The following is a 16,088-nucleotide window of genomic DNA, read 5'->3' on the forward strand; positions in this document are numbered from 1 at the left end:
GTGACATTTCATTAAAAAATAAATACATGTGTGTATATAAATTAAAATATTCTCCTCTCCAAAAACTAATAACTGGGTAACGGTGCAATTGATTGAATTCTATTAGATCTTTTTCAAAACATGTTTTATTAATATTTATATATATTTTATATTACATAATATAATTAATAATGAATACAAAATTATTTTGAATAATATTTATCATTAATGTGATTGATTAATTACAAATTTTAATACTGACAATAAATTATTACCTCCTGTGTTTTCAGTAGATACATACATATGTATATTATTATAATTTATTTTATCTCGGCTAATTTGCCAACGAACAATGGCTTGTGGTCTGCAACGATTACAAAGTAGAAAGGATGATCTGCACAGAAATTCATTTGAATTGGCATGCAAAATGCCATCATCACCATTCCTAATAAACAAAGTTCCTGATTATACTTTTTATAAGTTTTAAATTTTCAACGAGTATTAAGTGGAGACAGTCAACAAATATAAAACGCTTACATTTTAAAAACTTGATAAATTTGACAAGTAACGCGTATTTTGAACCTCATTAATAAAAAATAGTCTATTAACTCACTTTATATATTATATATATATGCACATCTGTACTTCAAAAGTCCCAAAAAGTACACCCAAGTAATTAAGTATCATACATACTTTCAACAGAAAATATAATAGTGTGGTAAAATAAGCCCAATTGCCATTAATTCGAAAGATTTTTTGCATCCAGATACAATATATGAACAAGTTACAATGACATGTGCTATTTGGCTATAAATATCTAGACAAATACATTGTATTATATATGTATAATAATAATGTGATAACTTTCACCGTTGCACATAGCACTAAAAGAACTGTATGAAAGGTGAAATATAAAAATATACTATCAACAAAATTAATATTTCTGATTGGAGAAATTTCATATAAGTTGAAGATCAAAAATGTATGATATGTATGTATAAGAATTAAATCCACGTAACTCGACTAATAGAGTTCAAAAATTGTGGTATGGTATTTAAAAGCAAAGAAAAAAGTAATAGTCATCTTCAATGTGTTGAAACAACACATTGAAGTTCATCTGTAAATTAGGAAGTAAATATATGTATATTTGCAAGTAACATGCTACTCATGATATAATCAAAAAAAAAAAAAAAAAAAATATATATATATATATATATATATATATATATATATATATATATGTGTATATATATATATATATATATATATATATATATATATATATATATATATGTATGTATGTATATGAATATATATTTATATACCTTAAAGTAAATAGTATTCTGTAATATATTTGGGTAACACTGAATTTAGAGCAAAATGCAAAAGTTTCATTATGAAAAATTTATTCATTTATAAAATATGTATATGAATAATACATGCTTAAAGTTTTACAATGAAAGTCAAGAAAATAGCTATGATTTATATTATATTATGAAAAACTGTCATAGAGTCTTGTTCGATATAAAAAATCAAATATGGCAATTTTTCGTAATATATATTATACATATCATTTTTTTTATCATACATATATAGAAAGACATTTGTATATAATATTTTAATGCATTATGTAGTTTGTACCTTGTTAATTTTAATACACAGTTGAGAAAAAAGGTAAAAATTAAATACTGTTAAATATCAATACTGAAAAATATTATATATATATATATATATATATATATATATATATATATATATATATATATATATATATATATAAATACAATACTATTAAAACTGAATGAAATTGTGTTAACTTTGAAAAAAAGCATGAATCTGAAAAACTATTGTTGACTTGTTGGTGGTTTAATAACTTTGCCAACAAATAATGGCTTGTGAGCTGCCACAATTGCATAGTAGAAAGGACGGTCTCCACAGAAATTCTTACTCATTGGCATACCGCGACACATTAGCATCATTCCTGACAGACAACAAAGTCACATTCATTATTACTGTATTTTCAAAAATACACAAAACGAAAAGTGCAAAATATGGCCTCATTTAAGGTTTCTATGGGTTTGAACTATGCTGATATGAACCATTAATAGTTTTCATTTATTTCTCAATTCAAATTCAAATAATTATATTTCAGTGTTAACAACTGAATAAAATTGCCTTAAATAATTTTAATGTTTATGGCAAAAAAAAATATTTTCAGAACTAAAAATTAATTAAAAACTGTTATATGGAACTTCTTAATGAATAAACTTAATTAGCAAGGTTCAACTCATAATATACACGGAAAACATAATATGGACGGAAAACACTATGAAATATGTATGCATTGAAAATATATCTGTCTTATTGCACTAAGTTAAAGAGAAAAATAATATAATGATTCAAAATTCATCATGCATGACAGTTTGAACTTCGTCATCTTTGACATGGCTGTTTTTGGGAAATGCAAAGCGACCGATAAACAACGTGTTTGATTCATTATCTCCTGTTATATTTTTACTCCGTAGTACGTAAATAAATGGATGATCGCATATGAAGGTTTCACGCTGGGGTGCACATCTTTTCAATCGCACAACGCCAACTATCCAAAATCAAATACAATCAACATATGTAATTTTTTTTCATTTTATGTGATATTAAAAGCTTTTACTCAATTTAAGTGATATTATAAAATATGTAGATACATTACTAAGAAGCATGAATATGAATGACGGACACAAAACTGACAACACACCATAAAAGCTTTCATGTCCACATACTAACGGTTTTCCGAACGATTTGTATTATTCTCTCAGTTGATTTCTCTCATACATACACTGTACGTGAGAAAAAAAGCTTCGATCTACATATGTCCTGAGCATTCGAAAGACTATTAGTGTGTGGATAAAAATTAGATAGCAAATGTAAATTAAAAATTCAGTGTTTCCCAAAATATCACTTGTAAAATAGAAAATTTAAAATATCTTATAACGTTTATGCACTTATATACACAACAAATAACGAAAAAAAATCATTAATTGCTTCAATTACACGTGTATATTACATTTTTTTTAAATTACCTTATATTATTACATCAAACTTTCGAGATATGTTCTATGTGTGTATGTACATATTAAGTGGTACCTACTCAAATCACTTATGATTATTTAAACTTAAAATTTTGTGTTATTAATTATATTAAAATAACTAAATACAAACATGTTACGATTTTCAAGATGGTACTGCTGTTTAAGAGATTCTTTTAGTACAATTTGTGATAGGTTTATTTTATATTATAATACTGATTTTAAACTTGTTAAATTACTACTATGAATCAAGTTAATGTATTGCAATTGAGGCAATACAATATATGTTTGTATGTAAAATCGAAACAAAATAAACTCACCAGTTGCGGCAGCAGCTTCTGCTCCTTCTTCATTGACTTCAATGAAAGCCTTCTGAATAGCTTCAGACACATACAATTGTTCATCATTTTGTAAAAGACCTTTCAAATTAGCGTTTGCCTGATCAAATATCAATTTCATGCCGAGCTAAAATTAAAAATGTATCAAAAACTTTAAAAACGATCGTTCAAATCGTAAATTTGAAATTATAAATCAGCAATAAAATAATGGTGTAACACATTAGAGTGAATTTCAAACCTTGGGTAAGACTTTCGTTAAATTGATTTCAGTTTCAATTTTAAATTTAGGAAGGCTGACTTGAACTTCAACCGTATGCAACTTATCAAAAACGTCTTGTTTCAAATTTGCTGTTGCCAATTTTTCTTCGAGACTTTTGAGTCCTTCAACTTCGTTAGGCAAAATGATGATCATTGACATGTCACTCTTTTCATATTTCATTTCCAACGCCTGAAATTTAATATTTTAATAACAAAACAAGTGAAACTAAAAAAATCCTTGTAAAAATGCAACAAAGATATGTGAAAAGTAGGTAGTAAATTAATTTAAGCTTAGTACTTGAGCATTCCACTCTGGTAGATCAGCATATGGGAATTTGCTGGATTGATACATCATATCAACTTGAACTTTATCATTGGAATTCAAAAAGAAATCTTGCTTGCGTGTCACATCTTTTTTGAATTTTTTTTCCCAATTACCCTGAAAAGTATAACTCATAATAGTTAATATTCATAACTGATTCAATTTGATAATACCTCAAATTCTCAATACCTTGAAATAAATAGCATTTACAAGAACCAATCGTGTCATACCATCAAGTGAATCGGCAGAAATTAAGTCCTTGATTTTATCGTTTGTCTTCTTTTCAACCTATTTAACAATACATTTTTAACAATTCATTTACAACCAAATTTACGTAAAACAATATTATGATAATCCACAAACCCATGTATTGATAGTAGCAGCAGCTTGCTTTGAAGCTGAGAAATCAACATTTTGAATATCGGATGAAAATATATCAATAGCGTTTTTTTTAAACTCAGGTGCTAATGCAAACATTTCACCGTCTTTAACGAAAACTTTGTTCGCGATGTTCAAAGTTACGCCTTCAACACTATTCAATTTGGCAATCGCTGGTTTAAAAGCAGATTTTGTCTAGAATAAATGGAAACATACATATTTTAATACAATAAAATCACTTAGTGTGAGAATTCCAAAGTTTACACTTCACTACATACAAATTCTGAATTAGGTAAATAAAGTGCAGTGTTGAGTTCCGTCAAAGTATTACCACCTGCTCCCAAAGAAAGAAGTGCTAATACAATTTCCGCAGACAGGGGAGACATAATCAAATTTTCCCCAGGTTTCAATGCAGCAGTTTCCTTTAAAATATAAATAAAAATTGTAAGCTCAAGTAAAATATAAATAAAAATATACACAAAGTAAATTTTATAGATAAATGTTACATGTTAAATCTTATAAAAAGTTTTATAGATAAATGTTACTAATAATTTGTAACATACCTTATAGAATTGGGTGGAAAATTGGTTGATGGAAGTGGTGAGAGTTTCTTCTTGAGTTTGATCCATTGTTGTAGCTGCTGAATTTACTAATGTCAGTAGCGATACAAAGAAAAATGCTGTAAATAATAGTTAAAAATTTCATATTAAAAATAAATTAAAACGTAAGTAAAATTATGAAAATATACAACATAAATAAATTAAACGCTTATAAACTACGACTACTATTACTATGATTTTGAATTGAATCTACTGTCATGATTAACGTCTAAAATCTAAATATATTTCATTTCAATTTATGATAACTATCACTTCAGAGAATTCAAATAACTTATTTGGTCAATTGTGTAGGCATAATAAAATAAACGTATAACCTTTAGTATATATGTTTTGAACTAGTATTCGTAAAGACCAAAACATGTAGCGAAATTTGGGTGATAGCTTTTCTTTTTAATAAGAAAATAAAAAAATGTATATACTTAATGACGCATCAAATAAATGACGACTCGGTAAATCCAACAAGTGTGACGCAAGCAACATCTATAGTCTCAATTCAAATATGACATCGTCACAAACCCACGAACATCACAAAATGACACATGTCAAATAAAACTTTTTATATTTGGCCACAACATATTAAATATCGAACATATTAAAAATGTTTGAGATCATCTATTTTCTACGGTTTTGCGACAAAACGTCTACGGCAAAACGTCGACCGACACATCGTCTACGACAAAATGACAACGCGACATAATATCTACGGACGAAATAATCACGCGATATAACAAACCTTTAGTGGGCGTAAGTTTTTTTATTCTTTTGAGTAGGTATACCTACTAAATTAAAAGTTTTAGTCGCTATAACCATTTTTAAGTGTCAATTGTAAATGTTTTTGAAAATCAACATAATTACGTACATCATATTAGAATATGTCTAATGTAGGCTTAAATCATACAAGACTTAGTTTTTTTAGTATTAAAAGTAACACAAAGATTTCGAAATACATATGTAATCAACGTTATTATGTAAATAAGAATACGAGTAAATCAATTTGTCGTAGACATTGTGCCGTTCAACGTTTTGTCCGTAGACGTTTTGTTGTGCAACCATTTTCTACACCATGTGACATTAATGACAACATTTTACGCCTTCTACGGTGCTCCTGTTTAAAAATAATTGATAGCAGTATTAACTTTTTAGTAACCGTCATCTATTGACGTATCTACATATTGTAGTGGCGTGCAATGAAATTATCTCTCTTTTTGTAGTACAACCTTACTTAATGTGCGCGAGCAGGATACAAGGGGAACAGCATTTTCCTCTTGTATCCTGCTCGCGCACATTATGTAAAGCTGTATGACAAAAAGAGAGAGAACTTCACCGCACCCCACTGGACTACATACACACAAATTACATCTATTCGCCAAAATAAATATTAGCGGTAGCGGTGAAAAACTAGCAAACAAGAATGATGCTTTGTAACAATAATAATAAATTGGCCTGGTGATTTTCAGTCGGTCTGCAGTATCAATGTTTATACTCGTTTTATGTGAAAAATGTATGAAATTTTGTATGTCGTATTATATCTCTTCTGATATATGTATAATATATACAATGTTCATAAATGCATGCATGATTAAATGATTATCTATATTCCGTTTCATAGCAATTATCTATCATTATATAACACGCGTGAAAATAAAAAAATGTACATGTGAAAGGTATTTTATCGATTCCTGAAAAATTAACAGAAAGTAGAACGCACCACTCTGTCAGTCTAAAATATAAATATGTATATGTATATGTATTCTAATTCTAATATTGATTTCACGAGTGCCATGATTAGTGGCACACCTAGGAAACGTGGCTGCTCCCAAAACTATAGAATCGATAGAAATACGATTTTTTTTTCAAAAATTCAAGAACAAATTAGTTTTATTGGCTTTATAAATAATGAATTTACAAAATATATTTTTATGAAAATTGTTGAAAGAACTATTACCTGCATAATATGCATATTATGTTCTAGTACATCGAATGAATATTTTAGAGGCAATTAACGTAAATATGTATAGATGTATTACGAGTATGTGCAGTAAGATATCCTGATACTTTTGCGAAATATTTATAGTAAATTTTTCGACCATTCATTAAATCTTCGGCGAATACTTTATATCACGAAAGGAGACATTTTTTCATCTAATGAAAATTAAATTTTATGGATCGTATTGTTTCCTAATTTAGCTTTTCGGTTTAAAAGGCATATAACCAGTATTTTCGTATAAAATATATGTATACAGAAGGCTAGCTTCCCTGACCTCTATCCCAGAGGCACGCAACCTCTTGATATTCGCGGTACACATTGTTTACGACTCGTGGTTTGTCAGCTACGTACATACATATGAACTTTATCAGTAGTCGCTAGCTAGTCCATACATACATAGGTGACAAAGCGCTAACTAACATCGGTTTTCTCCCTCACACGCGATATCGCTCGCACGCGTTAGATCAAAGTGGTGCCCACGGTACAATAAGGGCCGGGGCACGCAAGTTGCGATGGTATGCTATATCCCAATGCATGCACACTATAAGATAGGTACATATTTAATTTAAAGATGATTTTCAAATCCATAGTTAGCACATCGTTGTGATATTTCAAATCTATAGAGTTGTCTGTAGGGAGCTCACGAGGTCGAAACCCACCCGGAGAGAAAAAAAAACTTTTTTCATATGAATATAAACTTTATAAATTTTATTTAGTTTTAGTATCAGTATGCATTTATATAAATAACAAATTTCATGGATGCATTAACATTTAACATCTGTCTAGCCTATTTTAAAACCATGGATATAAAAAACGCCCACTTGGAAACAGAGCAGACAGTTTTTTTTACTGCATGAAAAAATCAATCGTTTATCTAGTAAATTTCAATTACACGTATCTAATCTTGGAGTATTAAGTTATCATGCCAATTTATTATTATATCAAATGATAGATTAGGTCGGTCTATTTTATTTAAACTTATAGATATCAAATTTCAGTTCCATGTACTAAATGATTTCACAGAAAAACCTCAAAATTGAAGAATATAAGTACTACTTCCAACAGAAAAAATATTTAATAAAATCATTTTCTTTTTTACTAAGATTGTCACATGTATAAACGTTTCAGCTCAATGTATTCAGCGGCTTAGGAGATAAAAAAAAATGAATAAACAGATTATGCAGTGACCTATCGATCAATTTAATTGAACATACATGTTAACCCCTATTATGAACGTAACATATATAAACTTATATGTATGTATCTACTATGGATGTATTTAGTGTTTTTGACATAGATATGTATATTTTGACATCCTCGAGTGAAAAACATAATGTATACGGTAAAAACAGAAAACGGACTATTCCGCACACTGTAATCGCACAAACGATAATTATTATCGCGCATACAGAAATATCTGGCACTCAAGTTCTCTTTAGTATGATAGTTCGCGTATGTAATTCTCAATGGATGGAATTTTCGGTCGCCAGATGATCCGAAATCGACATTTTAGTGACGTGTGTGGATCCTTTGCTCGGAATAATCACCGAACCGGTAAAAACATATATGTATGTACATATAAATATGTATAAATATACCATTATATTTAAGTTAACAACAAATCTCATAATATTAATCGGTACTAGCAAGCATTCAATGAAGAAAAATATAACAACAACTTGCCAATTTTTACTTAGCGGCGAACGACGTGCAAACGGCTCGCCGACACTAGTCCAACTGAATCACGAAAAGCGATAACTGGTATATACCATAGGATAAAAATACATGTATGTATATAGTATATGATGATATATAGGTAAACTACATTTTTCAGAAATGTATTTATGTTATATTCCATTTAAAAATGTTCTATGCATGTTCTATTAAAATCCAAACATGATTTGGCATACAGCATACTTCGTATCGATATTGTTACTGAGCCAAAACGGAGATTAGAATTTTATGCTCGATCGAATTCCCGTAAATTTGTTGTTTTTCAAATTTTATCATTTCATAAGTCACCTCAACATTCAACAGGTACATAAATATGGCATGCATATTGGGGTGTTAATTATTTTCAATGCCTAGATTCTATACATAGTCACGTTAGCTACATTATTTATTACGTCATCGCATTGATGGGCGAAAAAAATATGACCGTGAATATTCAACGCCTCTCAAACTGCAGCCTCAATCAAATTACTGTTGTTTTTCATTCGATTACTCGCTAATTTACTTATTTATTAAAACACTAGTGTTTTTACCCGGCTTCGCTCGATATTTTTAAGATAAAACGCTTAACCATGCCCAATCTAATAGTAAACATTTTATTAAATTTATTTGAATAGTTTTATTTTATTTAAATTTATTTGAATATTCATTTGTTTTGCTACGAACAAACAATAGCTACATAGGGAGGAAAAGCCTGTTCCTCTTGTTCCTGTTGTATCCTGCTCGCGCAAATTAAGTGATTATGTACCGTTTACCATGCACCCTTTTTTTTATATTTCGACTTAAGATCTTTCGATTTTCGATCTTTGCCTTCCGATATTTGCGTTTTCTGTAATTTAACATTCTGGCTCGTCACGGAGACCGATATTCTCTGAATACCATAAATACGTAATCAGATAATAAAGTTGGATGCATATCAGTCAAATTTCGAATTTCAAGTTTCTCAAGAAAATAGTATTTTATCTGAAAATGATACTTTATCTAAATGATTATACAAATTAATCAACTGGCTTTTGTTATCTAAGCTATACATGAAATTTACGAGTTAAAGAATTAAATAAAATATCTAAGTAGTTATATTATATCACTATTCTGTCTGTCTGAAATAACGCTCGCCGTACATAGTTTCGATTCGATATATGTTGTTGGCTGTTACTCACATATGTACATATGTGAGTAACAGCCAAACCTATTTTTCTATTGGTGTTTTATATTGCTTATACATACATATGTAGGTAGGTAGGTAGTTTTTACCATTTTTTTCATATTAAACAATTAAATATAAATATTATTTAATTGTTTAATATGAAAATAATACCGCGTACGGATCGAACACAGGACCGACACATTTCTTTTATTTTTTCTTGTATTTAATAACTTAATATGCCAACACCTATGTGATGACTAAAGAGCGGACCCAGAGCGCGCCGTCCATTGTTGTAAATGCTTTGTTAAAGGTTCTCCAAACCTTTTTTTTGCACTCTAGCTTTGTAAATAGAGCCAAACCGCCCCGATTCCTGGAAAAAGCACGCTCTATATCCGTAGTCTAATGATGACATTTCATCGGGTACAGCACTAGTTTCTTATAAATGCCTTATATTAACCATAAATACATACATACAAATGTATGCACAATACCTATATCACGACCGTTTCAGTTGTAAATAAAATAAGGTGGACCTTTCTAACAATTCGCTCCACAGGTCGAACAAATTCTATGAATTTTACCCAAGGAATATCATTTATCAAAACAAAATATATGTACTCGTACTTCCTTCGAAATCATAAAACCTTTTTTTTACATAGCTTTATTGCAGCGATTCTATTTCTGTTATAATAGTAACTATTTCTGTGAAATAACCGACTTCATTAAAATTTAGGGGGGGTAACTACCCTCTCATGCCCCCCCCCCCCCCAAATGATGTCCCTGCGGCCACTCCTAATCTTAATGCTTTGGTACCAGTTCATTTTTTTTTCGAGTTAATTTTTCGAGTCTTCATCAACTCAAAGTTTGTGCCGTATCCCGTAATAATTACAGTCAATGTCATTTTTTTCAAATAAAGGTTAATAACGATTTCAAAATATGTACTATCAATTTAGACTTCAGATTGAAAAAACAGTCATGATCATGTGGTCCAATGATAACAAACACTATTAGTCATGGTTTACAATATGGAATATTTTCTGACTCAAAGATTGCGAATAGCGAATTCGCTTGCAATGTACAAAAATATCCATCGAAACACGAATCCTATCAATCAGTATGCTATGAGAAAATGAGAAAATCTGTGCGCAGTTTTTCATCACTTCACTATTTTAGAAGTGTAAAGACCCCCAAATTATACATCGACTGTACTGGATAAAAGCCCTTGGTCTAAATGTAGGGTTAATATGTTATGGCGCCATGCAGACCAAAGACTCAATCGATACGAAAGTATAATAGAATGAAAAGCATACATACGTAAATTCAAATGTTCCAATATTCTTTTACTAATTTAAACAACTTTTCGATTATTATAAACAGTAATTTATTCATTAAATATTTGTATTTTAGTTTTAGCAATGTTACTATACACATATTACAGTTATATTAATGTAATATGTATTTTAAAAAAATACTTAATGTAATATAAAAAATATTTTATAAATGTGAGACATCTATGTAATAATACTATAACTAATTGTGTATTTTACTTATTTGGCATAGAAACCAACCAAAAGTAATTCATGGGAATCACAAAGCATGTAAAAAGGTTTTTCTACATACCCATAATATTTATTTTATGTACTTTGTCACTTTGCTATAAAAATATTGAATGATCCTGTATTAGTTTACAAGATGGAATAATTAGAATCAAGTGAATATCAAATTTATTGACTTAAAAAAAATACTAATTTATAAGTGATAAGAGATCTGACCCCAAGTTCAAGCTTCAAGTTCAAACGGCACTACAATCAAATTAATAAGAGAAAAAAACAAATATTTAAATGGATGAAAAAAAACGAGCGTGCCAAGCCCCATATTTTTTGATTTTCTTATAAGGAAAATAAATCACACTTGTGGTTTATCAATTTTGATCATTTTTGTATCTTGGTACTAGTGGAGCACGGTGCTCCACTAGTACGAGTTTTTAGCTCGCAATTTTACCGATTTAAAATTCAGCATATTTCCTTTTAAACGAAAACAAAAAAAAAGTGTGGCCAGTACAGTATTCCAATAAACATGTTTCAATATAAAATAGTATTAACAGTGGGAAAAAATCTCAAGTTAAAATACGTACTTTTGACTTTGGATTTGAACTGGACGACTACTTAGAGAGAATTGAAAGCTGAAAAGTACTACAAATTAAAGATAAAATACCCGACTATAGATTCCAATATTCATTTTGAACAAGAAATTGACAGATTTTCAGAGACATCGACCGAACAACACCAAGATATAGAAAAATCGTGCAATTTAAAAAACACATACATATATCTCCGAATCTCGAGCCAATCGACATTTTTTATTACCAGATTCGTGTTCACTAGGCATAGATCTATAAGAAAAGTCATATCTCGTGTCTGAACCAAAAAACAAGTCGTCATTTGTTGAAGTACAATTGTTAAGATCAAGCTACTTTAAAAATAATATTCAATAAGTTTCTCCCAATATTAATAAATAATAAAAAAAATGTTAATGCTTTGCATATTAGTTATTGACTTTTTTTCTGCATCTATTTATATTGGTATAAGTATAATTATCTTATTACGTCATCACTCATTACATTGATGGATGAAAAAACATGACCCTGAAGTAATTCAATACCTCTCAAACTGTGATCTCAAATTAAATTATTTGTAATTTTAGATAGATTTATTTAAACACATAATATGTACGTTGCCATATGTGGGCACAGATTCTTGCAATCGATTTTTGACCCACCTACACCAAATCAATTTATTTTAAATTATGGAAACACAAATATTTCCAATGACACCTAAATTTTATATGAACATTTTAGTTGAACGCTCCCCCCTAAAATTATTTTAAAGTCTTTCAATTGTTAGTAAAAATTGATATAAGCTACATATGTATGTTGGAAAGCATCAACTGTTTACTTGGTTACCTTATCAATTAAACAACATTCAGTAATTGCACTATTTATTGTATTTGAATATGTCGTGTTGAAAAATTAAATATTTAAAACCATGAAACTTAAAATGTTATTACACAATATTATTTTTTATCTACATATTTCTTCATTTATTAATTAGCCAGCATAATAGCTTAGTGGTAAACGTATAATGCAAACGACTGAGAGGTCTCAGGTTCGACCTCTATTGAAAAGAATCGTACGCTGTATGATTCGAAGTATTTCTGCAATGCTGCTGGTCAGACTTGATTGTTTGTGACTCTGAGTGAATCGTTTCCTATCAAAGTTTGCCCATTTATTCGCATTGTTGAAACGGTTCCTCACCAAATCGGCCACCTACCGTCTATTTGTCACCACTATTGAATATAATTTCAAACTTATAATGCATGTAGTACATGTGTACATGTGAACAAGTCTGACCATAAGTGTTGCTTTAGGGCAGCCTACATATAATGACACCATGGTAAATATACATATAAAAAGAAAAAAAAGCATGTATGTATATATATCTGAGATTTATATACATGTTTTCATAAAACACTTCATTATGCACCCTCCTGAATTCATAGCAAAATGACAAATGTACACTGTTTTGTCTCATGAACGTATATTTTATATTATATTCATTTTATCCCCATAAAATATAAGATATTTAAATTCAATTAATTATTGATTACTAATACAGTAAATACAAATAAGCATTTGTGATATGAAAATAGTGGGTTTACCTCACGGGCCCGAATGTGAAACGCCGGAAAACGCAAATATCGGAAGGCAAAGATCGAAAATCGAAAGATAAAAAAGGGTGCATGGTAAACGGTACATACTCACTTAATTTGCGCGAGCAGGATACAACAGGAACAAGAGGAACAGGCTTTTCCTCCCGTATTCTGCGCGCGCACATTAATACGGGAGGAAAAGCCTGTTCCTCTTGTTCCTGTTGTATCCTGCTCGCGCAAATTAAGTGAGTATGTACCGTTTACCATGCACCCTTTTATTTATCTTTCGATTTTCGATCTTTGCCTTCCGATATTTGCGTTTTCCGGCGTTTCACATTCGAGCTAGTCACGGAGACCGGAAAATAGTATGTAGAGCGATTTTCCTAAAATAAAAAGTGCCTGAACTCGCAACTTGTAAAGATATTTATTAATACTTTTACCTTTATTAAAGCTGCACCATTGATACAGTGCACAATGAGGATAATATTTTGATTATGGTTATTGATTCGTCAATAATCAATGAAATTTTATTATTGAATTTAACGATTTCTTAAACGCCATTCCTGTATATATATGCCACCACGAAACTGCATTGCATATGCAATTATGTATGTGTGAAAGCCATATTACATAATACATACACATTAAAATCATCGCATGAATATGAAGTATAGCAATTCCATAGTTTTGTTAGTTACATTTTTCAGCAAATAAAACATAAAAGTATCACTAAAATATGAGAAATTGAAAGATTTATTCGAAAAACAAAAATACGTATTCAAATAACAGTTGTATCAATACATAGCTGTTAATAAAAAAATAATTTTCAATACGCAAATACATTTTTTTTCATTTGAAGTATTTATCAAGTAAAAGAAAAGAAATGATGAATGAAATTAATAATATAGGTATTTTAAATAACCATAAAATGTATGGAGTTGCAACTTCATCGATTTAATAAAAAACTTTAATTACCTAAAAGCAATTTAAGAGCAGCCATGATGATGGATCTTCACCGATCGGCTGGCAGAACAAGACTGATTTCCAACGTGTAAACCAGGATGTACATATGTATATACATACATCAACAATTTTACGATGATAATTATTATGGTATACCTACTTACAGTATATATCTGTACATTAAATATTATACGTACATATATACGAGGTACTGGATAACTGAAAATAAAACAATGATGTTCAAACCTGAAGTTTTACATATACATACATATATACACTATGTAAGTAAAATATAAATCTCATCTGCTCATCAACAAGGCACATGAAAACAGTTCAGTCTCTCATCGACATACATATGTATGTATGTGGTATACATGTATGTTAACTTATATAAATACAATGGAGAAAGATAAATATATAATTTGTCTACCATAGCTGAAAATGACCTCTATATTGCTATAATTTAAACTATACATATATTTTGAATTGAATTTTATTAAAAAAAAATTGTATGATATATTCAAAAGATTACTAATAAAAACAATTCTGTTACATTTTGGGTTGTTGGAATGTAAATAATATTCAAATTAATATAAATTAGTAAATTTATGTAGCGTTACATGTAAAATATATTGCATATATAATATATACTTATGCGTACATATTTATGTATGTATATGTGTAAGTAAAAGGAAGTATAATTTGTTAATAATTAATAACTTTTTATATTCTAAGCTCATTATATAAATCATAATGTTGAATAGTAAACCGATTATGGGTTTTAAAACCAATACAATAAGATATTAAAATGAATTTATCTCTTTATAATCGTCAGAGTGTAGCTAGGATAGTTTAAGCCCAAGGGGTGGGGGGGGGCAATTATTCTACTAGCGCCCCTAATCTTTGTCTATCCCCCCCTAATCTTTGTCTATGTATATTTTATTTACAATTTTCGAATACGTCCATTAAGTCAAATATCAACATTACGTTTCCTCATTTAATATGGGCAGCAAATAAATTAAAAGGAGAATATTGTCATTTACGTAAATAGGTAGGGCGAATGGCACCCCTTCTTGTAACGCACGTTTGCATTTTAAATAAACCTTAATTGTAAAATTTCAGATAATTTTGCGCTCGGGGTCATCTAGCCCACACTACAGCCCTGATAATCGTTGAAACTGAAATTATTGTTAATTAAAAATATTTAAATATCAATAATTCAGATGTGACAAGAACTGTGAGAAAAATGGTCTAAAGACAAGAAACAATATCTTTTCTATACTCCTATTTTTAAAAAGATTATATATTTCACATATATATGTATGCATCAATTTCCCTAATTTTTTATCTATAATTTGTTTTAATTTACATCAATTCTGATGCCAGAAATTACTTTTAAAAAATTACTGATCATTTACATACAATTCAAAATTCAAATTTAAGTAAAATATTACCTTAAATATGATAATCAACATCTATTATTTAATATTTTATGTATAAAAATTATCAAAGTCACCTTTCCAAAGGTTATCTACATACATATATGTACATGGCCATCGATGACCACAACTTTT

The 16,088-nt window shown here is 29.3% G+C and overlaps 1 protein-coding gene across 50 annotated transcripts in view; it reads right to left on the reverse strand.

Moving 5' to 3' along the window:
• Window positions 1-15,733, reverse strand: part of LOC143909928 (alaserpin-like) — a 29,273-nt gene extending 13,540 nt beyond the window's left edge. For 20 of the 50 annotated variants that reach the window (XR_013260412.1, XR_013260410.1, XR_013260416.1 and 17 more), the window contains exons 1-8: window positions 14,527-15,733; window positions 4,922-5,037; window positions 4,637-4,780; window positions 4,344-4,553; window positions 4,170-4,268; window positions 3,957-4,097; window positions 3,639-3,848; window positions 3,383-3,527 (exon numbers count right to left, since the gene is read on the reverse strand). Coding sequence is in view for 30 of the 50 variants with exons in the window: in XM_077428231.1 (XP_077284357.1) it covers window positions 3,383-3,527; window positions 3,639-3,848; window positions 3,957-4,097; window positions 4,170-4,268; window positions 4,344-4,553; window positions 4,637-4,780; window positions 4,922-5,037; window positions 14,527-14,551 (1,090 nt within the window). In the remaining 20 variants the exon portion in view is untranslated. Of the gene's footprint in view, window positions 1-254; window positions 425-1,762; window positions 1,961-2,130; window positions 2,579-3,382; window positions 3,528-3,638; window positions 3,849-3,956; window positions 4,098-4,169; window positions 4,269-4,343; window positions 4,554-4,636; window positions 4,781-4,921; window positions 5,038-5,397; window positions 5,696-8,648; window positions 8,872-14,526 lie in introns of those variants that run through there. The other 30 variants (XR_013260404.1, XR_013260407.1, XR_013260400.1 and 27 more) reach the window with 10 other exon arrangements.
• Window positions 15,734-16,088: the final 355 nt, after the last annotated feature.

This window comes from Arctopsyche grandis, chromosome 3, assembly GCF_051622035.1.
Source record: "Arctopsyche grandis isolate Sample6627 chromosome 3, ASM5162203v2, whole genome shotgun sequence".
In the NCBI taxonomy this organism is placed as follows: Eukaryota; Metazoa; Arthropoda; class Insecta; order Trichoptera; family Hydropsychidae; genus Arctopsyche; species Arctopsyche grandis.